General features: G+C 40.5%; 1 protein-coding gene across 1 annotated transcript; it reads right to left on the reverse strand.

Moving 5' to 3' along the window:
- On the reverse strand, positions 1-27368 carry LOC127423793 (PDZ domain-containing protein 4-like). The gene is made up of 8 exons (XM_051668379.1): positions 25643-27368; positions 10720-10758; positions 9102-9391; positions 8621-8711; positions 7482-7580; positions 7307-7369; positions 4945-5046; positions 1-1989 (listed from the first exon to the last, which is right to left on the reverse strand). Exons 1-8 carry the CDS (start codon positions 25700-25702, stop codon positions 61-63), a joined length of 2673 nt encoding a protein of 890 aa, XP_051524339.1. The 5' UTR covers positions 25703-27368; the 3' UTR covers positions 1-60.

Genomic DNA, 27368 nt, shown 5'->3' on the forward strand with positions numbered 1-27368 from the left:
CAAAATTAAATTGTGGGGTGAACAGTTCCATTAAGTTGATTATTGATCCATTCTTTCCTCTCAGACTGTGGTAACAGACAATAAAGGATTGTACACCTTCGTCCCATCTGGAGAGCGAGAGCCATGGGCCAGTAGCTCTTGGATTGTGATCCAGTTGTCCAGAATGCGTCGGTTGCGTTTCTTTGAGCTTTTTTTCTGGCTGAGCTCCAGAATGGAGGCTGGTGTCTGGCCTGTCTGCAACTGGCTATCCCTGCCTGCATCCAGCCCCCGATCTCGCAGATACTCTATGCGGCTCTGCATCATAAACTCTCTGCGTCTTCGCTGCTCACGAGCCCTCAGCAGCTGTTGCTTCCGCTCTTCTTTGCTCCAGTAGCGTCCCATCTTCATTTCACTCATGGCATCATCATCAGTAGTCATTCCGCTACGCTCTTCTCGGATCTTCATTGCGCGAGCCTTCAAGAGTCGGTCTCGGACTGGACGTTTGGCCACGTAGCGGGTCCCATCGCTCCTGATTTTCACTTTCCATTCCATGTGTGGTGAGGCAGGGGGAAGCAGCAGAGGTAAGGCCAGAGAGAACTTCACTGGGCTAGGATGAGGCAGGATCATGGGGCCCTCATGGTCACTACCACCAATTGGGGCCTCACTCTCTCCCTCCACAGCTCTATCCAGGAGTCCAGAGCTTTCCGAAAGTGAGGATCCCAGATGCATGCAACTCTGGTACTGTTCTGGAGTGAGGCAATTGGAATGTCTGCGTCGGGTGAAGTAAGGACTGGACTCGGCACTACGACCACCATTTCTGTCATGATTGCTTACCCTTGAATTGCAGACTTGCGTCATGCCCTCTGGTAAGCATCGGACAGTGCCGTCTCTTGAAAGTGAGCGGAAATTCTGGTTGGTAGCGGTGTTTGTGTGAAACTTCTTGTAGCTGGTAGGTGAATAAGAATTGTTGAGGCTTGCTCGTCTTCTTTCATTCCAGTTTGGTTGGTCCCTGTGTCTACTAGGTAGAGGGCTTGTTGACTCGTTCATTTGAGAAACAGGAAGTCGATGTTCACTTACCATGGGTGTGCTCCTGCAGCTCTCTCCCCCAGTGTTGTAAGCGCTAGTGCTGTCCTTGTCTGATCGTTCCTTCTCAGGCAGTTCATTGATGTCAGACAACTCATGCTGCAGAGATCCCTGTGGTTCAGCGGAAACCCGTCCAGATGTTTCTTCCTCCATTAGCCAGGCTTTCAAACAGCGCTCTCTTAACTGCTGCATCTTCTGTGCACGCAGAATATTGCGACACTTAAACTCGAGGTGCCTCATTTCCTCTTCCAAAAGCGCCATTTCGTGTGGATTTGGCATCATGAGGTTCTCATTACTGTTCTCATCAAGAGCCGGCTCCTCTACAACCTCATCTTCTTCTTGTGTTCCTCCTTCGTTCTGTTGCACCTTCTTCACACTCTTCATCCTCTTCTCATAGCGACACTTGATCTCTAGAAGCTGCTTGTACCTCTTGCATTCCTCCTCTGTCAGGCCAGGCATCATCATCCCGCTGACAGGGTCGTGAAGGTACCCTCCAGCAATGCTTCCACAATCCAGTGAGTCAGTGCTGAGGTTCAGCTCTCTGAAAGGAAACAGCGGGGAAGGAGTGTCACTTCCGCCTTTTCTGCCTGGCCTGAGCTTGCGCAAGCTGGCGGGCGTGTTGGTGGCGTTTGTGTTGGAGGTGCTGGTCTGTTCTTCACCCAGAAGAATATCATGCTCGGAGGACTCTTCGTTCTTTGTGCTCTCGTCAGTGCGGCCCACACCACTGTCTAGCTCCTGACTGTTGCTGGGGGTGGCTAGGCTGAGCATGGGAGTCTCCCGATGTGAGGCTTCCTCGGGAATGCTCGCTTGGGTTCTCTGTTGGCTCAAATGGTAAAGGCCAGACAGGGGGGAGGTGTTAAGGCTTTCCGTGCTCATTTCTGCAGGTAATTCACAATCGAGTTCCTCTGGGTCCAAATGAGTGTCTGTCTATGGGAGAGACAAAAAGTTAAAGGATAAGTACACCTGAAAACAAAACTATTCATCATAATTTACTCACACTTGTGTCATCCCAAACATGTATGTCTTTTTATTTCATGGAACACAAAAGGAGATGTTAGGCCGAATGTTAGGGACTGAGAGTTTCAGTCACCATTCACTTTCATTGTATTAAAAAAAAAAAGATGCAATGAAAGTGAACGGTGACTGAGGCTAACATTCTTTCTAACATCTCCTTTTGTGTTCCACTAAGAAAAGAAAGTCACACAGATTTTCAGTTCTTCAGAATAAATTATACATGATGACGATCAGATGAAGACCCCACAGTTTGTTAGATTGAGAAGCTTGTCAAGTGGTCAGGATATTATAATTTTAAGAAAGAGGGAAGGAAAGTGAAAAGAAAAAGAAAGATGAAAGTCTCATCAGTGTATGAGAAAATACATGCAGTAATACATTTTAACACTAGATGGCAATGTAGATATATATAATGGAAACGTGCGCCTCCAAAAATCACCATTAAGATACTTCTTTCAATATGTAAAGCATTATTATCATACCCCTATATAAAGTAGTACTGTAATTAACACCACATTTGAATGCTAAAAAAAACATTGTATGGTATGGTACATGAACCCCATATTGAACTTATATTTTACATAAGAGAACTCTTGCATAATATATTGTTACAATAAAGACGTTACAAATTACTATTTCTTTTTGAATAAATGCTGACTTTCTGTTTATCTAAGAATTCTCTGCTTGCATCAATGCAGGTGTTTGGCATGTACTGTTCATTGAAGATGCTAGTTTAGAATATGTAAGGAGGCTGTTTCTCAAACTAGAGACTTTGATGCTCTTGTAGTTGTGCATCTGGGATATCCAATTCTCTCTTTGTCCCGGTTAAATCCAGTTGGATTTCTTCTTTCAAAATAGTAGTGCATGGAATAGCTTTTTTTACCTTTAAAAAAAACAATAGACTGATGAATCTCAGGAGAAATGTGTTTCTTTTTGGCCATTTTTAAAAAGCAAAATTGGACTTACACATGTATGCATGCAACAATAAGTAATAATTTTCAACATTCCTACTGTTTTTGGCAATATTTTTGATCAAATTAATGCATCCTTAATGAACAGAAGCATTTATTTCTTTCAAAAACAATAAAGTCGTAGTACTCTAAAACTTTTAAACTGTATTATAAAAGGGATGTGTGTGTGTGTGTGTGTGTGTGTGTTTGTGTATAAATATATATATATATATATGTATGTATGTGTGAGTGTATATATATATATATGTGTGTATATATATATACACACATACACACACTGTATGTACTATCTCTCTCTCTCTCTCTCTCTCTCTCTCTGTCTTCATCTCCTTCTGATTTAGTAAACCTTTAATCTCTTTCACATAAACACACTTTTCCTCTTTCTCAATCTCTCCATTTTCTATCTATTCCTCTCCTTGTTTGACAGCTCCCCTTGTCTTTTAGTCTTCAATTCTTCATTAATCATTTTATGTTGCTGGTAGGGTGATTTGCTCCCTGATTTATTCATTAGCTGACGGCTGTGCTCATGATAGATGGTATTTGCCGGCTGCATACAATAACCAACAGCCAATTTTTCAATATCTCCATTGGTTGCCTAGATTTTGTAGCGAAATTGACACATTACACAGTCATAAATTCAAAACACTCCATCTCAGAGCCATAGATACAGCATAAACAGTTTCTAAATGAGCGGTGCAAGAGAAAAATTGCATTAAAATGTTATTAAATATCACATTAAATATTAATTTGCTCCCACGGACATAACTTAGCTACATAACTTAGCCCTTTTGGCCTTTGTTCAACAGTGGCTGTTTAATAATTTTTTACAATAAAAATACTTTCTCCTATTCCAGTATATTATGCAGAGACAACTATAAGTGTGCCATTTGTCAGTTGATTCCCCCAATATGTTTAAACACTATGGCTCTATGGTGCTATTAGAACATTGCTCTGGTTAATTGAGCATCCCGACCAGCCCGATACAGCTACTTAGGCTCGACCAATGACATGAGTTTGGGGTTGGACAGTCTGTTTGACTTACCAATGGGATAGTATTCAGGAAACTTGCTTGAAAACAGTAATTATTTTTGCATTTCCGTTTGGTGATGCAATGGTGCAGAAATTACACTCTTCACCTTCAAGGTTTTAACAAATTCTGCTGTATACTGTAACTACTGAGGAACTGAACCGAACAGATAATTTTGTGCCTAGAAATGAGCAGATGTGAATTTGCTTTTTCACAGCATTCTTATGTATGCACGAACCGTGGATATGCATGTGCACAACCTTATTATTTGTGATGCTATGTATCTAGATGTTTTAGTTTGTCCTTGACACCTCAGAAAGAGCTGACTAAGGAAAAAATCTTTCCCATCCCTATTCCACCCTACCTAATGCACTTTGTTTGTACCTCTTCATTTCCTCTCTTTTTCATGCCTTCCTTCAATTACTTTCTTGCTCTTCTCCCTCACTCTCCTTTCTGCATGTCTTTCTAATGGTGCACTTCTTTCTGTTCTGTAAAGCAACTTTTTTCTCGTGCTTTCTCTTCATCTCCTTGTGGAATAGCGTTAATGGAACTGCCACAAATCCTTGATGCCCATCACTTAAGAGTGATCACATGATTGATACACTGAGTGATGTAAGAGTTTTGTTTCCCTTCCTTCAGCAAAATAAGCCATTCATTTGAGGATATGCTGTCATTGGGGATGGAGTGGGTCCATTAACTTTGCATGTGCCCTTAAAAAGCCTGTTTTGTGTACGTGTGTGTACATGCCTAATCATGCGTTTGTGCTTTTATGTGTGTCTAGAGGACAGTTTGATTGCATGAAGATTGCGCTTTCAAAGCTCAGGTGACTTAATTGAGTTCTTAGTTATATTTTGAACTTATCTTGATCTTTACCTCTATCTCTGGTCTGGCCAGCAGTAATGAGAAGTTGGTGCTGTCCTCTTGGGTCAGAATGGCCACGGCTTCCTCTCTGTTCTGAACCTCCATACCATTTATCTAATATTGGACAGACAGAGGCATTACTCTCAGTGTTCTTATTACACTTATGTTTAAACACATCACAACGGTCCATTTCCCAAAAATACCATAAAAACATCCTGCTCACAGTCAAATAATCCAATGTCATTATGAGGTTGTGCTTTGTTTGCTCACCAAATTGAGTTTCTCAGTAAGGGACGTGTCAATGTCACATCAGAAACCAGAATAAACTGAGAACTTGTCGAGACAATGGAAACCTGCCACTTTGTGTTTGATTTTCTGTAATTATATTCCAGGGTAATTTTGTGTTCTGTGTTAAAAGTCACATTAATTATCTATTTAGAGGCTGCTTGTCGCCTCGGCCTGTATCCCAGATGAACAGAATGACAAAATGATGATGTCACCATACACTTGGTTGCAATAATGCTTGTGTTGATTGTAAGTGTAATGTTGCTTAAAAGTAGAAAAGGTTTGAACAAGAAGTTAATATTGAGTAACTGACATAAGGGCCTGATTTTAAGAGCACTACGTCTTAAGCACATAACTGTGCGATATGACATTTGGTATTTTTATGCAAACATGCGCTAAGTCTAAATGCAAGTGGGTCGGTGAAATCAAGAGGCTGAGTCAAGTGCAGTTTTATTCAGAGTTTCTTCTCCAGTTATTGCACCCACCATCTACAATACAATTCATCCTGTTATACCATTCCCTGTCAAGTGCTTATAACATTCATAAGAAGTTAGTAGATGGTAAATGCAAGTGGGCTGTATGCAATGAATTAGAAGAATAGAAAATATGGACTTACGTTCTTTTGCACATTAAATGTATTCTTGTTGAATGTCGGACATAGTTTTATGACAGTGACATGCTCCTTATAGGAATAATTGGATGTAGGCTCTGTTAAATTATAGGTAATGTAAGTAGTGTTGACACAATAACAAAATGTCAGTAGTCGTTAGCGTTACCAGTGACATTTTATGGTTCTCAATACCAATATCGATACCACAGCAAAAATATGCTAATATGGTAATGTGATATTAAACACACTCCTTTATCCTATTTAAAAAGTTATATTTCAATGTAAATAATATATTAAAGCAAATGCATGTTTCCCTCAAGTGTTTCTCAATGAAGTATGTGTTGCTTAAATGTTTTTATTTAGGGCCCAACTGAAATCTGTTTTTTTATTTTTTCGCAAATCATGTGTTTTCCACTTTATTTTATTTTTTAGAATTCCATGTTTTAAAGTTTCATTTAATTTAATCATTAAAACAGTGTCTAATCAAATTAATTACCTAAAACATTTAACAAATAAGTATAGAACAATTTCTTTTTAACACTCCACTGCATTTTTTATCAAATGTTATTTAGTATTTGGCAGTCTTCTGATATATTGCTTAATTATTAAGATCATTATTGTTATTATTATTAATAATAATAATAATCATCATCATCGTTATTATTATTTATTACTACAGTCACTATTACATTTGACTAAACAGTTGTAATATATTTCTGTCGCAATTTCTTTAAATTCAGGCGTCTAGCTTTTATTTTAAATCAAGCTTTTATATTGACATGTTTTTGACGGTAGCTTCACTTGTCTGGATAAACAGTTCAGTGTGATCATTAAAGCACAAATGCTGTGATTTAATTCACAGTGGATTAGTGCCCTGCTCTGTCATCTCATATAGCACACAACGTGCATGATTATGTGGAGTTTGGAGTTCTTCACACATTCACTTAAAAGCACACAGCTCATGCAGACTAAGATATCAGTCTTTCACGGTTTAATAATCACAGGAGGAAATACGCTGGTATGATAATTATGCTAAGAGTTAGCAGTCTCACAAAATTTGGATAAGACCTAGTGCACATTCAATGCGCGTAGCACTGTGCCTAGCGCTTACGAAAATAAAGCCCCTAATCCATACAGAAATTTGATGTATGGATATATAGTGTATATAAAAGACATACTGCCTCTCATTGTTTGCATACTTCCGTGTTTTTTAAATTTTATGTACATATTTGGCCAAATATCATATTTCTGTATGGGACGACACAAAATACCCAGTTGTTTAATTTATTATTTTGCTCTGCCAGCAAAATTGAATTTAAACATTTAAATTATATGTAGAGAACACAGATGTATTCTATGTAGTGATACAAAATGTTATACAAAATAACAGCACAATTGGAATTAAACTGTTGTATAAAGCACTATGTAGCACACACACACAAAAACAACAAAAACATTTACAGTATATATATCACATACCTGCAGTATTCTGTCACCCTTTCTGATTCTTCCATCTTTTGCTGCTATGCTGTGTGGATTTACCTTAGAACAAAGAATATTACATATTTAAATATATATATAACTTATTTACTTGAAGATATGCAGTTGTGTTGAGCACTAAAGCAAAATAAAAAGCCCCCGTATGGTCACTCGCCTCCCCGACGTAGATGCCCTGGTCCTCCTCATCGTCCGTGCGGTAACAGACTGTTAGACCCAGTTTATCCTGCTGACTCGACTTATACAGCTCCACTTCCTGACAGAGACAAAAAGAAAGAGCTGCTTATGGGGTAGAGGTTAAACCCTCTGCTTTAAAGAAGCACCAACACAGAAAGCCAGCCAAACCAAATGTTTGAGATGTTGTGGGTTGTGGTTATGTGTCTGTGCTACTGGTTATGTTTAAACTCCCCCCCCACCCCCCCACCCCAAAAAAAAAAAAAGAATCTCAGCTATGAGAGTGCATGTATTTTACTCCTTGGAAAACCTTTTCATTTTTTTTCTTCAGTGAAAGTGTTTATACTCTATCTTATTTGTAACCTGTGAGAAATTACAGTTAGAAATTGCTCAGTGGGTCAGTATTGGCGAAAACAAAACTCAGTGTTGAAAACAGTAAAGCAACATAATTAAAAAAAGAATTTGTTGGGAAAAAAAGAGCTGATACATACAGAATAAATGTATATTTAAATGTGCTTATACGTCATTTAATGGAACAATACAATTCAAATTCTACATTTTTTATAATATTAATTAACTAGTTGCCAATTTAAAAAGAGTCTCAGTGTATTCCTCAGTCACAATTGTGTCCACTGACATGTTTGTATCTCCTTTGAGCAAGATTTATGTGAACCAGAGCAATTGTGTAAATAAATTAATAATTGACTTTTTTAATATTATTTATACCAGATATAGTAATTTTATCTGTATTATGACAGGTTTTTACATTATTTTATTAAACTAAAATGGCTCTGGTCATGTGACTTTTTACATCTTCCTCGTAAAAATGTTCACATGAAATCAGAACAACCTACAATTTAATTTATAGTTGAATGATCTGTTTAAAATATATCAACAGCTCTTTGTTGACCTTGCGGTGGCATGACCCTATCTGCTCCAGGGGCGCCGTATCATGGCTGACCCTGCACTCTGACCCCAGCCTAGCTGGGATATGTGAAAAAAAGAAGAATTTCACTGTATATGTGCAGATGTATAATGTGACAAATAAAGAAAATTATTTAATTATTATTATATTATTTTGTTTGTATATAATGGGTTGTAATGGTTTGTTGTTGTTCCAACCTCATATTCCAACTCTTCTTGTTGATCCACCTCATGGTTAGTGGCATTGAAGTAGTCATTTGGATCTCCATATTCCTGCCCTAGAGAACAACTGCAAAAGACAGATATTTTGTCAGCACATTTTCAATTTATGTTAAATTGGTCCATTCCCATAGACCTACACATCCTGCTGAAAAGACCAGCATCCAGTTGTGCTTTGGATGCAGGGGTCCCTTGTGTGGGGTGGCCCCCACCAGGCTTCTTAGCTTAACCAGCAAGACTTCCTCTGTCAACCTGGAAAGACCATTCTGGTCGAGCAGCTTCACCGGCACCAAGTTTTGCATGGCTGTGTTGGTTCAACAAATAGATCAGCATCAAACCAGTGTTAACCAGCATGAACCAACACTGAAAAACCATGGTGGTCTTAGCTTGTCCTTTCAGCAGAGTAGAGAGTATTGTGATGGGAATGAGAACTTTTTTAGAGGCTAAAGATTAATCTTACAGGTTATTGAGCAGGTATGGCTCCACCAGCTGGGTGAGTGGAGGAGAGGGTGGGGGCATGGGTGATCCACTGCTTGGGTAAGACCCTATGTCCCCATGCAGAAGGTTCTGGAAGCTGATGTCGGTCTGGGATGCACTGTCCATGCAGTCTGTGATAGCCATGAGCCGGGCTGTGCCAGCAGTGGCACCCAATCTCCTCCTGTGACCCTTATGTACCACCTGAAGAAGCAAAGGATCATGGGGCTGCCCATCCTTATCCTGGGACAGATTAGATGTTCTTCTGCCTTTCAGCTGCAGATAAGAGAAAATGGGGGAGGTAAAGGAAAAGTTCACAAATAAGATAAATGCCGATGGACCTTGGTTATCTGACATAAATTAAATTAAGTCTTTGAGTGATAGAAGCAGGACTGTAACTACCATAGACATTTTGTACCCCCAAATATTTAGATTATTGGTCGAACAGAGTTTTTCGATGGTTAATTTTTACATTTGGTCCACCCCAATCTGTCACAATTTAATCTGACACTTTAGATTAAAGGAATAGTTCACCCAAAAATAAGAATTCTCTCCTCATTTGCTCACCCTCATACTGTCCCTGATGTGTATGACTTTCTTTCTCCTGCAGAACACAAATTAATATTTAAAGAAGAATATCTCAGCTCTGTAGTTCCACACAATGCAAGTGAATGGTTGCCAGAAATTTGAATCTCCAAAAAGCATATAAAGCCAGCATTAAATAAATCCATAAGACTCCAGTGTTTAAATCCATATCTTCTAAAGTGATATGATAAGTGAGGTTGAGAACCAGAAATATTTGAATCCTTTTTACTATAAATTTCCACCTTTGACCAGCCCGACCAGTAGGTGGCGATATGCACAAAGAATGTGGATCACCAAAAAACAAAAAAAGAAGAATGTGGAAAATAAAGTGAAAGTGGAGATATATAGTAACAAAAAAACAAAAAAAAGGACTTAAATACTGAACTCTTTCTCACCCATACCTATCATATCCCTTCAGAACCACTGGAGTCTTATGTTTTACTTTTATACTAACTTTATGTGAATTTTGGAGATACAAAGTTCTGGCCACATTTACTTGCATTGTGTGGACCTACAGAGCTGTGATGTTCTTCCAAAAATCTCTTTACTGTAAAAATAAAAAAATAAAAATAAAATCAAAGCCATACACACCTGGGATAGCATGAGGGTGAGTAAATGATGAGAGAATAAACATTTTTGAGTGAACTATCGCTTTAAGTGCTGAAGTTGTACTATGAATGGAGAGAATGTGGTAGGGAAAGAGGGAGAAAGATGGAAGAATGAGAGAGTGAGAGTGGAAAGATAAATGCATCAATAGGCAAAATTCAAGGATGGGTGTACAGTAGTTCTGCTTCTTCTTTGTGAGAAGTAATATTGCAACCAAGCAAAAATGGCAAATGCAAGACAAGCATGAGCTCTTCGTCATCACATCCAATCACAGAATGACAACACAGACTCGTATTTGGAATGAGAAGAAACAGCTTTCAGTTAAACTATTGTCAGTGATAACAGAAGATTTTGTTGATTTGTACTCCTGTAATAAGTAAGAAACACAAATCAGAGTGTTATAGGCTACTTACCTTTACTTCTGCATGAATTGGACGCATAGTATTTCCCTTCTGTGGAGAAAAACAAAGAGAAGACTAAAATTACACATGGCATCATTAACAGCTTTGAAAAATAAAAAATGGCAGTGCTGTATATGCAAGATATAACTGGTTAATACAGAGTTCATGTTTTAGCAACCTTGCTTTGATGTACATAAAAAAGGCATTTGTAGCAAAGGACTGTATATGCTTGTTTAATGTGCACCTGGTTAAGTATGTTTATTGTTATCATAAAATGTCATGGTACTTTAGCCTGGTACCTTTGTGTGTCCTGTCCCAATGTCCCAACCTCCTGTTTTTTAGCACATACGTCATCAACACATGAAAGAAAATTAAAATAAGTTGTGTGTCTTTAGCTATGAGATAAACATACATTGATTTCTACATCTGGGCCATTATGTATACGTTTCACTCACTCAACAAAAAACGTCGCTCTCGCCCATTGTCAGACCTTAGGGAGGGACAGATGAGAGGTGATTTAGGTGAACAGAACCCACAATCAATACAAGGTTAATACTACTGAAAGGACTTTTAACCCCCTCTTCTCTTTTAATCCCCAAAATAGGTGACAATTTTATTTTTCATTATGTGTGGCTCATTATTGATCTTGTGGGTGGATTTGGTACACAATGGCTTCCTGAGTGTTGATGTAGCAAAAGCAATATTGGTAAACATGGAGTTCACACATCATATGTATGTCTCATATGGAAAGAGCTTAGTGCCACTAGCTTGATGCATTTGCAATTATTATTACTGGAATATATACACAGGATCATGTGGGAAATTACAAGCAATTGTATATTATTACGCAGTCTGTACACAGTACATACTGTACTGTACAAGTTATACACATTCCCTTTATAACTTCTAAACCTTTGTTTTATTAGTTTCAGAAATACAGAGGAACAAATGTGTTGAATGGACTGTTATGGAATTTCTTCTACATGATTAAGTGGGCCACAGAACCCAGTGGGTGTTGCTGATTATCAGTTCAGTGGCAGTAGACAGCAGTTACGCCTCTTTACCTTCTAATACACCTCTATTGACCTTCACCCCTGTACTCTGCCCCTGAGGAATAATTGCATTTTTAATGAAGGAGCTTGAGTAAGCAGTCAACTACAAATACTGCTGTGCACATCTGCACCCCAAGGATCCCCATCATCTCACTGTGAGATGCCTGCATTAACAAGAGTCTGTGATCTATCAAACACTGCGTTGATTATAGCACTTGCCACGAAAAGGGTATAAAACAGGACGTGAAGTAAAAAAAATTATATATTATTAGATAGATAGATAGATAGTGCGCTCAAATTGAGGGGGGTCTGGGGGGATATGGGTATTACTGTAATTAATGTAAAAGTATATGAGCTTAAAATTGTCATTGCTGGCTGTTTGTTGTCACATTTCTACTGGCTGTCTGCGATGACTACTAATTATTATGTAGAAATAAAGGACTGTTTCCCATTAGATTCTACCCTAGTAATTATTTTTGTTTTTAATTTCAGAATCTGCTGCTCTCAAATCAATTTGACCCAGTTATACAATGTATTAGAAATGCTAAACGTCTTCACAAAGGTTCAGCGCGCTGCAGTAAACTAGGTCAACTCAATTTGAGCTTCTAAATTGTGCTTTTTAAATTTTTCCCAAACTGCTCCAAACTCTCTTCTAGTCCTCTGTGTAGCAGGAAGTAGTCATGACTGTCAGTGGGGAGAGAGGAAGCGGTAAGGGCCATCACCTGGTGATTGTAGATATTAAACACCTGTGTCTCATTTCAGTGACGGTGGAGACGGGCTTTAAAAGGCCGGCAGAATGACAGACCAGGAGAGAGAGTCCCAGTCACGCAGACCCAATGCAAGGAGCTGAACACTACAAAAATTGTTAACTGAGTACATACGAGTTTTTGTTGACTATTGTGCCCTACGCTGATGAGTGTAAACTAAAATAGATCTGAAAAGGCAAAAGTGTGACTGGGAACCTGAGAAATAAAACAGACTTATGTGGACTGCAACCCCGGCTGCCATTTCCTTCATGCTAAAACTTCTACACTGGTGCAGAAACCTGGGAAAAGGAAGACGACTGGCCGCCAAGGACACCTCACTGCTGGGCGAAGTCATCCGTGCCCTGGCTAGCATCCAGGAGACTCACCACCAAGCCCTCCTCACCCAGGAGCAGTGTTTTCAGGAACTCCTCCAAGCACAGGCCCCACTGATACTGGGGACCAATTGGCCGGGGTTTAAAAGATTACTAAAAGCGTTGTGTGTGTGGATGGGTCCTGTAAACCGAAATCTCGGTGTGTGATGTGTGACGCGATGGCTGGGGAGGCGGAGCCGGGGCCGTCCACGTCTGCTCAGAGTCAGGATGATGCAGAAGGGGAATCCTTCAGCACTCCCACGCTGAGGGAGTTCTCGGAGGGGGATTTCCCTCTAGAGCAATCACGTGATGAAACCCTTAGGCACGCATTTGACCAAGTGAATGTAATCGAGAGTAATCAGCCTGATGTCACCCTCACATATCAGTATTTTTCGATTATTAGGGACCGGTTGTATCGAGTGACGCAGGACACTCAAACCCATTTTTCCAGGTGGCTCACCATAATCCTATGGCGGGTCACTTAGGGCAAGAAAGAACACTGCACCAGTTAATGGCCCTCTTTTATTGGCTGGGCATTCGCAGGAATGTGCGCAGATGGTGTGTGGCATGCCGTGAATGTCAGTTGGTGAATCCACCGGCCACCCCAAGAGCACCATTACCGTTAATCGAGGCCCCCTTCGACAGAATTGATATGGACCTTGTCGGGCCATTAGAGAGGTCAGCACGCAGATATCGGTTTGTATTAGTCCTGGTGGATTATGCAACATAATATCCAGAAGCAGTGCCTTTACGCAACATCTCAGCACACAGTGTTGCGGAGGCACTCTTCAAAATTATCTCCCTGGTGGAGATTCCGAAGGAAATCCTCACCGATCAAGGCACAACATTTATGTCACGTGCACTGCAGGAACTTTATGTATTGCTGGGGATTAAATCGATTCGCACCAGTGTTTATCACCTGCAAACTGACAGGCTGGTTGAACGATTTAATTGAACCCTGAAAAATATGATTCTTAAGTACGTACATGAAGACGCTAGAAACTGGGACAAATGGCTGGAACCCCTATTATTAGCAGTCAGAGAGGTCCCCCAAGCCTCCAAGGGGTTTTCCCCCTTCGAGCTCCTGTATGGACGCGGGGTGCTTGACGTCATACAGGAGGCATGGGAGGAATGACCTTCCCAAAGCAAAAATGAAATTCAGTATGTCCTTGACCTTTGAGCAAAGCTACACACACTGGGTCGGTTGTCACATGAAAATTTGCTCCAAGCAGGGTGGAAGTACGGTATCTGAGCTTCCACTTGGGTCATGGGCAGGTACGGCCGCAAATTGAAAAGACCACGGTGGTAGCGGCCTGCCCACATCCCAAGACCAAAAAGGAGGTGAGACAGTTTATGGGGCTGGCTGGCTACTACCGAAGGTTTGTGCCTAGTTTCTCTGATGTCACCAGCCCCTTGACTGATCTCACTAAAAAGGGGGCACCAGATCTGGTCCAGTGGACGGAGGCGTGCCAACAGGCTTTCACGAGAGTGAAATTTGTACTCTGTGACAGGCCACATTTACATGCTCCTAACTTCTCTCTCCCCTTCATTTTGCAGACGGCTGCATCAGAGAGGGGGTGGAGCGGCCCGTGCTGTACATTAGTCGCAAGCTCTCATTGAGGGAGACTAAGTACAGCATGATTGAGAAGGAGTGCCTTGCCATCAAATGGGCTGTCCTAACCCTCCGCTATTTTTTGCTGGGGCGGGCCTTCTTCCTCTGCTCAGATTACACCCGCTTCAGTGGCTCCACCGCATGAAAGATACCAACGCGTGGATCACTCGTTGGTACCTGGCACTTCAGCCGTTCAAATTTAAGGTGGTTCACAGGCCGGGGCCACAAATGGTTATGGCTGATTTCCTCTCCAGGAAGGGGGGGGTTGGTTAGCAGGCCGGACGGGGCCCGGGCCTGAGTCAGGTGGTGGGGGTATGTGGAGCGGGACGTGTGTCTGTCAATGGGGAGAGAGGAAGCGGTAAAGGCCATCACCTGGTGATTGTTGATATTAAACACCTGTGTCTCATTTCAGTGATGGTGGAGACTGGCTTTAAAAGGCTGGTGGAACGACAGACCAGGAGAGAGAGTTGCAAGGAGCTGAATGCTACAGAGACTGTTAACTGAGTACTTATGAGTTTATGTTGACTGTTATGCCCGACGCTGATGAGTGTAAACTAAAATAGATCTGAAAAGGCAAAAGTGTGACTGGGAACCTGAGAAATAAAACAGACTTACGTGGACTGCAACCCCGGCTCCCACTTCCTTCTTGCTAGAATTCTACATCCTCGCACCCTCTTTCCATCACCATCCCCTCATGTTGTGTTTTTCCTTTGATTACGGTTTAGAGGAGGGAGCCCAATTTAGCATCTCTTTCTCTCTCTGTGTTTCTCTGTTGCTCTCTGTCGGCCCTGAATTGAACCTTAACCTCAGTTAACCCTGACTCCTGAACAGTGATGTACACTATATTGCCAAAATTATTTGCTCACCTGCCTTTAGACGCATATGAACTTAAGTGACATCCCATTCTTAATCCATAGGGTTTAATATGACGTTGGCCCACCCTTTGCAGCTATAACAGCTTCAACTATTATGGGAAGGCTTTTCACAAGGTTTAGGAGTGTGTATATGGGAATTTTTGACCATTCTTCCAGAAGCGCATTTGTGAGGTCAGACACTGATGTTGGACGAGAAGGCCTGTCTCACAGTCTTCGCTCAAATTTATCCCAAAGGTGCTCTATCGTGTTGAGGTCAGGACTCTGTGCAGGCCAGTCAAGTTCTTCCACACCAAACTCGCTCATCCATGTCTTTATGGACCTTGCTTTGTGCACTGGTGCGCAGTCATGTTGGAACAGGAAGGGGCCATCCCCAAACTGTTCCCACAAAGTTGGGAGCATGGAATTGTCCAAAATCTCTTGGTATGCTGAAGCATTCAGTGTTCCTTTCACTGGAACTAAGGGGCCAAGCCCAGCTCCTGAAAAACAACCCCACACCATAATCCCCCCTCCACCAAACTTCACAGTTGGCACAATGCAGTCAGACAAGTACCGTTCTCCTGGCAACTGCCAAACCCAGACTCGTCCATCAGATTGCCAGATGGAGAAGCGGGATTCGTCACTCCAGAGAACGCGTCTCCACTGCTCTAGAGTCCAGTGGCGGCGTGCTTTACACCACTGCATCCGACGCTTTGTATTGCACTTGGTGATATATGGCTTGGATGCAGCTGCTCGGCCATGGAAACCCATTCCATGAAGCTCTCTACGCACTGTTCTTGAGCTAATCTGAAGGCCACATGAACTTTGGAGGTCTGTAGCGATTGACTCTGTGGAAAGTTGGCGACCTCTACGCACTATGCGCCTCAGCATCTGCAGACCCTGCTCTGTCATTTTACGTGGCCTACCACTTCGTGGCTGAGTTGCTGTCATTCCCAATCGCTTCCACTTTGTTATAATACCACTGACAGTTGACTGTGGAATATTTAGTAGCGAGGAAATTTCACGACTGGACTTGTTGCACAGGTGGCATCCTATCACAGTACCACGCTGGAATTCACTGAGCTCCTGAGAGCAGCCCATTCTTTCACAAATGTTTGTAGAAGCAGTCTGCATGCCTAGGTGCTTCATTTTATACACCTGTGGCCATGGAAGTGATTGGAACACCTGAATTCAATTATTTGGATGGGTGAACGAATACTTTTGGCAATATAGTGTATGTACAGTTTAAGTCAGAAGTTTACATACACCTTGGCCAAATACATTTAAACTAATTTTTTCACAGTTCCTGACATTTAATCATAGAAAACATTCCCTGTCTTAGGTCAGTAAGAATCACTACTTAATTTTAAGAATTTGAAATGTCAGAATAATAGTAGAGAGAATGATGTATTTCAGCTTTTATTGCTTTCATCACATTCCCAGTGGGTCTGAAGTTTACATACAATTTGTTAATATTTGGTAGCATTGCCTTTAAATTGTTTAACTTGGGTCAAACGTTTTGGGTAGCCTTCCACAAGCTTCTCACAATAATTTGCTGGAATTTTGGCCCATTCCTTCAGACAGAACTGGTGTAACTGAGTCAGGTTTGTAGGCCTCCTTGCTTGCACACACTTTTTCAGTTTTGCCCACAAATGTTCTGTCAGATTGGGGTCAGGGCTTTGTGATGGCCACTCCAATACCTTGACTTTGTTGTCCTTAAGCCATTTTGCCACAGCTTTGGAGATATGCTTGGGGTCATTGTCCATTTGGAAGACCCATTTGCGACCAAGCTTTAACTTCATGGCTGATATCTTGAGATGTTACTTCAATATATCCACATAATTTTCCTTCCTTATGATGCCATCTATTTTGTGAAGTGCACCAGTCCCTCCTGCAGCAAAACACCCCCACAATATGATGCTACCACCCCCATGCTTCACGGTTGGGATGGTGTTCTTCGGCTTGCAAGCCTCACCCTTTTTCCTCCAAACATAATGATGGTCATTATGGCCAAAAAGTTCAATTTTTGTTTCATCAGACCAGAGGACATTTCTCCAAAAAGTAAAATCTTTGTCCCCATGTGCACTTGCAAACTGTAGCCTGGCTTTTTTATGGCGATTTTGGAGCATTAGCTTCTTCCTTGCTGAGCAGCCTTTCAGGTTATGTCGACATAGGACTCATTTTTACTGTGGATATAGATACTCGTCTACCTGTTTCCTCTAGCATCTTCACAAGGTCCTTTGCTGTTGTTCTGGGATTGATTTGCACTTTTTGTACCAAACTACATTCATCTCTAGGAGACAGAATGCATCTCCTTCCTGAGCAGTATGATGGCTGTGTGGACCCATGATGTTTATACTTGTGTATTATTGTTTGTACAAATGAACGTGGTAACTTTAGGCATTTTGAAATTGCTCCCAAGGATGAACCAGACTAGAGGACCAGAGGTCTTGGCTGATTTTGATTTTACCATGATGTCAAGCATAGAGGCACTGAGTTTGATGGTAGACCTTAAAATACATCCACAGGTACACCTACAGTTCAGTACACCTCCTATCAGAAGCTAATTGGCTCATTGTCTAAAGGCTTGACATCATTTTCTGGAATTTTCCAAGCTGTTTAAAGGTACAGTTAACTTAGTGTATGTAAACTTCTGACCCACTGGAATTGTGATATATTCAATTTAAAGTGAAACAATCTGTCTGTAAACAATTGTTGGAAAAATTACTTGTGTCATGCACAAAGTAGATGTCCTAAACGACTTGCCAAAACTATAGTTTGCTAATATGAAATCTGTGGAGTGGTTAAAAAATGAGTTTTAATGACTTCAACCTAAGTGTATGTACATTTCTGACTTCAACTGTTCAAGATGGGAGATAGTGATTTTTTGGTCTTACTAGTGCTACTGAAATGCTGCTGGCCAGGGCAGGGCAGAGGTTGCACTAGAAACCAGAGGAGATTTTAACTAAAGGTTTTTTGTGCCTGAAATGTCAGTGTGGATTAGTTTTTCTTTCTATTCTTTTCTTTTCTTTTCTCCATTCTTCAAGCAAGTGAAAGGTAGACTGTTTCATCTCTCTTCCTTTCATGTTGCTGCATGTTTGGAGAGACCTCTTGCAGTGTCTAGACGGTTGGATTATGTTTATTTACATCAATGTTTTCTCCAGTCGCCTGATTTAGATTATGTATATTCGAGTATGTGTGTGCGTGTGTGTCTTCGTGATCATTATTGCGCCCCTGTGCGTTGCAGTGGGAAAGCATATAAGTCTTGCTTAATGACCTCAGTTGCCTTGGCAACAGCATCCCATAGAGACAAATTTGATGGTGTATGTTAGGTAGAGGCAGAAAGACTGAAAGAGGGAGAGCGAGACTCATCAGACATGTAGTGGGGGGTTTTAGGCGGAATTAGAAAAGGCAAAGCATTTACTAAAAGGTTTAGTTTGGAACAGCTCAACATACAGTATTTATTCACAGGATTTCTGCAAATCAGTCTCATTTAAAACTCATCATGAGGCTAAAGCTTAACAGAAATTAGCACAGCTAAGCATCTCACGAAGATGGCCCTGCCAAATGTGATAGTGTTCATGGAAAATGATTCCATGCTGTTGATTTTCCCAGCAGAGCCAGCTAATATGATCCAGCATGAATGGTATTATTCATGCCTGCAGCGGCTTGTCCTGAGTCTAACGAAGCCTGTCAGAATCTGTCGGTTCTTCATTACTGTGTGCACAGCCAGAGTGTAGAAACAAGCACAAATGCCACTCACTCAGATACAGTACACAGAGCATGACACTGATAAAAGTCTGGTTGAGAAAGTGTGTATGTAGGTGTTTGTGTGTATGTGAGTGTTTGAGAGACAGAGTCTGAATGATATGGACTATGTGCTTCAACAGAAAGAACTGATTGAAACAAAAAGCTTTGAGACTGCATGTTTTTGTTTTACCATGTTTTGTATGTTTTTTATCTTAGAAAATCCATTCACCTTGAATGGCCTATTGCTTTTATAAAACAGTGGCAACAGCATAATTACATTTACATAATTACAAAACAAGTAATTACATTTATTAAAAAATAATAATCACAACTAGATTTTGACATTTTCTGAGGAAAATATGAGTGGTGATTGCCCGTGCAAAACTTGCTGCCCCAAAGCTAGGGTGTTGTGTACGGAACCCCTGAACCGCAAGGTGGAAAAAAATAAATAACTGTGAAAAAATATAAATAGTGTCTCAGTTCCTTCCTAAGCCTAAGTCTTAAATTGTTTTCTCTCTTCCTAAATTTTATTTTTCTCTCTTCAAAAAAATGCATGCGGTACCAACCTTGGCCACCAGGTGCCACTATCAGTAAACATGTAATCTTATGAGTTCTTTTATTTTTTTTAATTGTTGGTCTTTCTAAACCATCTATGCCATTTGCTCAATTTCAAATCTTCGCACTTTGACTTTTGCAACTATATTCGCGATATATCTGATGCAAAACTAACTTGTGCACTTGCAAACTCAGTGTTGGCGAGAGAGAAAGGCCCGCCTTCTTTCTTGCGCAGGGGAGGGCGCAAAGGAGTCGTTTTATAGGTTGGTGCCTAGCCAATGACATCGGACTTCTTTTGTACACGATGTCACGACCATAGACATATAAATGGTCATGACACCTGCGGCCTTAACATTACCAGATGTACCCCTAACACTTCAAAAGGACAGACATAATAATAATTTCCCCATGTTTCCCGTTTACCTCAATACATTCCTTCGCTTCCACCATGTAACACTGAGCAAACGGCATAGATGGTTTAGAAAGACCAACAATTTCAAACAAAAAATAATTCCAGTTGTTACACGACAACGAATGCCATATCAAACATACATAACCTGATTTTGTCTTAAGGTTTGCAAACCCTTAAATAAATAATAAATGTATTATTCAGCTATATAGCAACAGAGAAAGCATTAAAAGCATAAGATAAGATTACATGTTTACTGATAGTGGCACCTGGTGGCCAAGGTTGGTACCGCATGCATTTTTTTGAAGAAAAAAAAAATTTTGAAGAGAGAAAAAAAAAATTTAGGATGAGAGAAAAAAATGTAAGACTTAGGCTCAGGAAGGAACTGAGACACTATTTTTTTTTTTTTCCACCTTGCGGTTCAGGGCTTCCGTAGTTGTGGGAGGTTGCCAGGGCTATGTTGTTCTGACTGGCTGAGTTCTGAGTTAGCATGTTTCAATATGGTTGCTCTGTGTTTTGGGTGTTTGCTAGACGGTTACACATCTAAGTGTCTGTGATATTCTATTCCCTATATATGCCCTTCACAAACAGAGTATAATTTTTATCACCTTCAGTGGCATTTTTGCCCTGAACCCTTGTTCATTTCTGATCCTGGTGTGAGCAATATAGTGATGCTTGCCTAACAAGCACCACTAAAAGGTATAATTAGTATTGTAGTTCATTACCCTAACTGTAGGTGATACTGTAGATGAGTTGATGGTGCATTAATAAAGAATCTAATTGACGTGCAATTACAGGTGTGGATTTATTAGCTTTGTTACAAGTGCTGCAGTGTTGCTTATCCAATCAGATTTTAGAGCCGAAATGATCTGGGGAGAGAGAGAGCGATAAGGACATCCACCTGAGATGAACTGTGTCTAATTACCGGTTCCCACTTCCTCCTTTATCTGCCCAACCTGAACCTTTGTTACACTGATGCCAAAACCCAGGATAAAGGAGGAAGCGGGAACCGGTTTCCACAGTTCACGTGAGTCAGTTTTATTCACAAATAACCAGCAATCGCTATACAGCTTCACTCGAAACATAAGACGGCTTTTCAGCGTCACTCAAATAAACAGTCCGCTTTTCAGCTTCACACAACACACGACTCTCTCTCAGGGGTCAGACATGAAGACTCTGGTCTGTCTGGCTCTCTCCTCTCTCTGTGAACTGGCGGTCTTTTTATCTCCCCTGACTCTCACTGTGAACATAGAGATGGTAATTAGACAAAATTCATCTCATGTGGATGTCCTACTGCTCTCTCTCAACCCAGACGGTCGCTCGACCACACCCTCACCTCCACAATCTGCTTTACAAACAGCCCAGTGTCACTATGAAACATAGCCTAAGTCTTGCTGTATTCTACTAAAGGGCCTCATCTTGGTAAAATAACTCAACATGATCACTTGAGAAACTTGTTGCTTCCGAAGTTCAATCAACCCCTATACTGCCAAATTAAGCGCCATCCCCCTTTAGACATTTTTACATTATTTTAACTGTGGTCAACTTTTCCTCTATCCCTACAGACACGGGTTCTGGTCCCATGGGAACCAGGAAGTGATCGTGTTCACACAAACTACTGTATAGCGTGATTCAGAGGTTGAATTTTCACTCTAAAATGACATTTTTACTCCACTGAGGATTAAGTTTAGGGCTGGAGTTTTGGTTAGGGACGAGAGTTAATCAAATATCCATTCCTGTTGACTGTATTACATCATTTAAAACTAAAAGTGCAACTCGCTTTTGGCACCACCTTGTGGACATTTTACATTCAGAAACTGAAGCTCTCACATGCTCATACGTTCAACAACACTTCCAACTTAGGCCACTGGGGGGCAGTGATTCAAATTTTGGTAAGAGCAGATCGATTTCAGTAACAAAACTTTTGACCTGCTGTTGTCGAATCCACAGGTTGATCAGTCTGAATAACTAACAGTGTACAGAATAGCTTTTGTATGCTATAAGCATTTAGCCTTGTGTGAACAATTTCAGCATGGGTTTGGAATCTGGGAAGGGGAAACAATTTAATGATGTCACCCAGAGCTTGTACATCCTTCTCATGCTTATAGTTTTACATCACATTAAGAATACATTTCATTATAAATGCTTCACTATTCCTTGTGATAAATCCGGGGGCTTCAGGTGTTGGTGCAGTTGACTTAGCAGGAGTTATGTGGTCTTTCGGCTTCCCTTTAATAAGTGTGCAGCATTTTAAAACAGGCTCACACAGAAAGGACTCTTGATAAGGAGCAAAACTATCTGAAGAGCCTCAGGCAGTGAAGGATAAGGCGGAGAGAAGCACTGGAAATTGAAGTGAGATTGAAGAGTTCAAGTGGGAGATCCTCCCTGTATTAGAAACAGCTCGACCTATCCTTCCATGATATCGCGGTCTGGTGGAGTAAGCCAATTCCTCTCTGAACAAAACTTCAAACCTGTAAACTCAAGCTATGTACAGGACCTTGGTAAAGTACAGTTTAAATGTTACAGTGAAGGAACCGAGAGGCATCAATGCATTTGAAATGGGTGGTATTTTTGTCCTATAGTTTAGTAGTTTAGAAAAAGGTAGACGCTAAACTGTTTTATTGGAAAAATAATGCATGATTTTTTTTCATCCATGGGATCTGCAGTGCATAAGGTAAAAATTGTTCTATAGTTGTCAAACAAATATCTGAAACAAGCTGTTTTTTTAATATATTTTAATTTAGCAAGCACTGTTTTTACTATTGCTCATATTTAGTTTTTTCCAGGCTGATCTCATGAAAATTACGTGACTGTGGCGACATCTTTTGCAAAATTATATTGCGTGGTTCCTTACACATATTACGGCATTTCCAAGGTGAAATTTCGACTGTGTGGTGCTGAAAACGAGATACATTTTCTCCCAAACAGATAAGGTTTTTAAGGTTAATGCTCTATCAAGTTGTAAATCAATCAAACCTACCTCCCTACCCTAAACCTTAAAACTTAGCCTAACTGATCATGTCATAAAAGTAAATGTGAGAAGAAAAATGCAATTGCTGAAGCAACCACGTCATTTTGTAGTGCTTCTGTCACTTCCACCTCACTTGTCGACTTGCATGCTCAGTTGAGTTACCATGCAATTTATATTGAAGGAGGAACCCACATTACACTACAGCCATGTCTTCATTGTCAGGCTGAAACCATGTGTTCAGGGGCGTGCTGTTTTTTATTAGGCTTAGTCAAAGGATCCGTTTTGCTTTGGTAAACGTGTACTTTGCTTCTGAATTCAATAAACCTTGCTTTTTGCATTTTTCTCTTGTCTTTGCTCTCTCCGTCTTACCCACATATATTTTATATACCCAATAGGTTTTATTATTAGCAGATCTGCCCTTCTCTCATCCTGCTCTACTTTCCAGCAGTATAAATATGCCCTAGCTTTTAATCATGGTCACATGACCTGTTATGTATTTCAAGAAATGGCAGAATGGAACCCAATGTTTAACAACTCACTAGTGCAGAGGTAACACCTGTAACACTGTCTCAGTCTATTAGAGAATCTCATCACCAAGGCAATTAGAGGATGTCAGGTTTTATGGAGGAAATGGCAGGACTCAAACACAGGGTAGCACAATGGGCTTTTATTTCTCAAAAAATATAACAAAAACAAACAAAACTACCCCAAAGGTTGGGAAAAACACAGTCCAGGGCAACACAACGATGATAGGCTGGGCTGGAGCAAGGAATTGACAGGAATCCACACAAAACAGGGACCATGACCGACAGAGATGTAACAGGGGACATAAACACAAGCAACATCCCACAACAAATTGGCACAAGACAAAGAACACAATGGGGTTAAATAAGGAAGAAAACAAGGAGATTACAAGGAGGGTAAGTGAAAACAATCAACTAATAATCAGACAGATAACAAGGCAAACTAAAGGGCGGGGTTATCACTGAAGACAGACATGAATGCACAAGGGAATGAGAAAACACAAACCCAAGTGCATTCACACAGCACAAGACAAAACACAAGTGCCTGGATTCAGCCACAGAGTAAATAAATCAAGCCAGCCGAAGTGGCTGAATCCAGACACAAGATATAAAACAGACATAGAACACGTACATGTCAGGACTCTGCCACAAAGGGGAAAAAACCCAAAACTAAGGACAGAACCCTGACAGAGGATGCAGAGCAGAAAGTCTTTGTGCTGTTCGGGGGGTTGTGATTTCAACACAGGATCAATTAATTTGATTGTTTGCTGAAAAAATCCAAGTCACCTTAATTCAAAAGCTTTTTGAAACATCTTAAAGCTGTCCTATTAAGCTAACATGCAGTTTACTGGCAGATCTGCAGTCCCCAAAAGGTTGACCTGCATAAGCCTTGGCAACATGATCACACGCAAAGTTGGCATGTTGTTTCCGAGAGTTCCGGTTCCCTAGGATTAGCCACATTATGCTGACTCACCGACAAGCATGATCTCTAGCATGTTTACCTGCCCCTGTGATTCGATCGGAAGCAATTTGCATCAACAGCATGGGAGACTTGGGTTTGGATCCTGAGTTGAAACCAGGAAGTAATCGCGTTTGCATAATCAGTAAGGAGTGCGATTCGGAGGTTGCATTTGTCCTTCTAACATACATTTTTACTCCACTGATTGTTAGGTTTAGGTATGGGAGTTGGGTTATGGGGGTTCAGTTTATAAATTATGCATTCCTTCTCGTTGTATTAGAACAAATACAGCTGAAAACAACTCGCTTCACAACTTGCTTTTAGTGCCCCACCTTGGACATTTCACCTGGAAAATTGAGCGGACACATTCCTATACGCCCAACAACACTTACCGCTTTGGCCACTGGGGGCAATGTTTCGAATTTCTGAATGCACTGATTTTATCTCAAGAAAAGTCAACCTACTATTTCAGTTTTAACTGTGAGATCAGTCTGGCCTTGGCGTAGTAAGAGACACAGTAGAATGTTCTTCAGAGTCCAGACAAATGATGCAGAGCATCAGATGATGTCTAAAGTGATCTTGAGAGGACGTGTTTGCCCAAAATGGTTCTAAATAGTACCAGATCAGTGTCCTTTGGCTTTTAGCAAGATTTCATTGGTCAGCCAGCATCACCAAAAATACCTTTCAATATAATCAATGCATGAACTTTTTATTAAAGGGTTAGTTATAAAAAAAAAATTCTGCTTTCATCTACTCATACTCATGTTGTGTCAAATTTTTTGTCCTCTGTGAAATAAAAGGAGATGTTAGAATGCAGAATTTTAGGGTCTTACAGGCTCAGTCACTGTTCACTTTCATTGTATGGAAAAAAAAAGATGCAAAGAAAGTGAATGGTGACTGAGGCTAACATTCTGCCTAACATCTTCTTTTGTATTCCATGTAAGAAAGTCATATGGGTTTGGAAAAAACATGAGTGAGTAGATAATAACAAAATTTTCCCTTTTAGGTAAACTATCTCATTTTCGGCGAAAGCTCAGACCACCACAACTATTTGTCAATATAATGCAGTGAATACAGACACAGCCCAGGAAAAACAAAAATTCATATCTACTTCATGTGTGGATGTATGTGCGCACCTGAAACATAATCCTATACTGTTCCTCCGGCCTGTTCACCACACACATGTTGCAGCCCATTCTGGCTCGTCGTTTCCTGATGGGTTGATTCCTTGATGCTCTGCTCTTCCTGATTCCCCGATATCACACAATGTAGCTGGCAATCCCTGCTACCCAATTACAGAAATCCCTCCCTGAGATCAGAGGTTAAGGCTCTGCACTCCATGAAAGGGCTTTGATGTTCTGTTCTTTGTCTGCTTCCCTAATTCAGGCCTTGCTGCTGTTTTAATTGAGGTCCAACCCGGGAAGCAGGATCAGAGGAGTGTGTCACATCCAGCCGTGAGGAACGTCAGGATTGATCGTTAATGAACGGCCCCTCTGTGTGATTTGGTCAATTGTTTCTTTGAATCTGTTCCCAGATATACACTTAGGAAAGCTGTTTACATTTGGATGAATGTTGTTGGATGAATGTTGTTGGCATATTGTCTGTAAAACTTTGCATATGACTTATGAATTATAATGATGGGAATGAGGTAGCATTAGATTATACAGATGGGCAGATGTTGTTTCCCAAATGCTCATATAACCGAAATCAATCTATGACAGAATAAATATAAGAAATCCCAATACAGTATCTAAATAATAAAATCAAAGAGAAGCGATGCGTTATGCTTAAAGTCTAATAAATTCCCTAGTGTGTTTGCCAGTAATTGTAGACTGAGACATGAATAATTAAATTAAAGATGCAATAAACAAATGTTTACTTTCCTCTCTGTATTCCCGAGAGATCTCTTCTTACACACTTTGATTCTATTATTAGAGAGATTGTTCCCTTAATTTACATATAACAACACACTGTACTCTATAGCAGACAGTAGCATATACGTGATGCTATTTAAATGGTTAACAACATGTTGCTATTCAACTATTTATTTAAAAAGAAAATAATTCCTCATGACAGATACAGATTTTTCCATTTCTGTGACTAGTTCCTGTTGCAGTACTGACTTGAGTAAAAGTCTATTCCAATGTTAATCTAGATAAAAAGGCATTCCCACAATTACAATGCAGATGCATTTACATGTATATCACTCTACACAATTATTAAGTACTTATGCCTATGGCTGCTGATGCTGTGCTCATAGCCTATTTTCATATGCCCTAGCCACAGCATGCTGAATCTGACATCTGCATATGTTTATCTACATAAATGCTATGATTATGCCTTCATCCTCTATGAAGGGGAGGGTAAATCCACCTCTCATTTGCACTTACTTCACACATAAGCCTGAGTCTGTCCTTCACAGATCACATCAAACCTGACCTTAGCCTTTTTTCTGGAATTCTAGCTGTGTATTCATGGCAGAAAATGAATGAGAGAGTGCACCTGTCAGATCATGTAAGAAACAACCTCACTCTCTATCTATCTCTTTCTCTATAGAGGTAAGCTCAGATCTTAGTCCGAACCATATGTTGCATTATAAGGACTGATCTTTCCATCACATAATGGCAAGATGATTGAAAGGGTGAAGGTGACAGAGTGTGGAACTAAAGACAGATGAGTGTTCTGTCTGGTCTTCAGCAGAAAATTGGATGCTGGATCTGCCCTACATCTGTCCAGCATCCGCAAGGTTAAGAAGAATTCAGATTCAAGAGAAGTAGATTGATTGTTCATGAATAAAGCCGAATCCTTTTTTGAAAGTGTGTAGGTTCCACTGAAATGATGATCTTGCTTGTCTTTTTTGTA

Source organism: Myxocyprinus asiaticus, chromosome 33 (assembly GCF_019703515.2).
Source record: "Myxocyprinus asiaticus isolate MX2 ecotype Aquarium Trade chromosome 33, UBuf_Myxa_2, whole genome shotgun sequence".
In the NCBI taxonomy this organism is placed as follows: domain Eukaryota; kingdom Metazoa; phylum Chordata; class Actinopteri; order Cypriniformes; family Catostomidae; genus Myxocyprinus; species Myxocyprinus asiaticus.

Bases quoted from the DNA above. Each gene is read 5' to 3' on its own strand.
- LOC127423793 (XM_051668379.1), bottom strand. From the start codon at position 25,702: ATGGGCTGCAACATGTGTGTGGTGAACAGGCCGGAGGAACAGTATAGG. The intron at 9,392-10,719 runs GTAAGTAGCCTA...TCTTATCTGCAG, and splicing joins CAATTCATGCAGAAGTAAAG to CTGAAAGGCAGAAGAACATC. The intron at 1,990-4,944 runs GTAAAGATCAAG...TCTCTCCCATAG, and splicing joins TGGCCAGACCAGAGATAGAG to ACAGACACTCATTTGGACCC.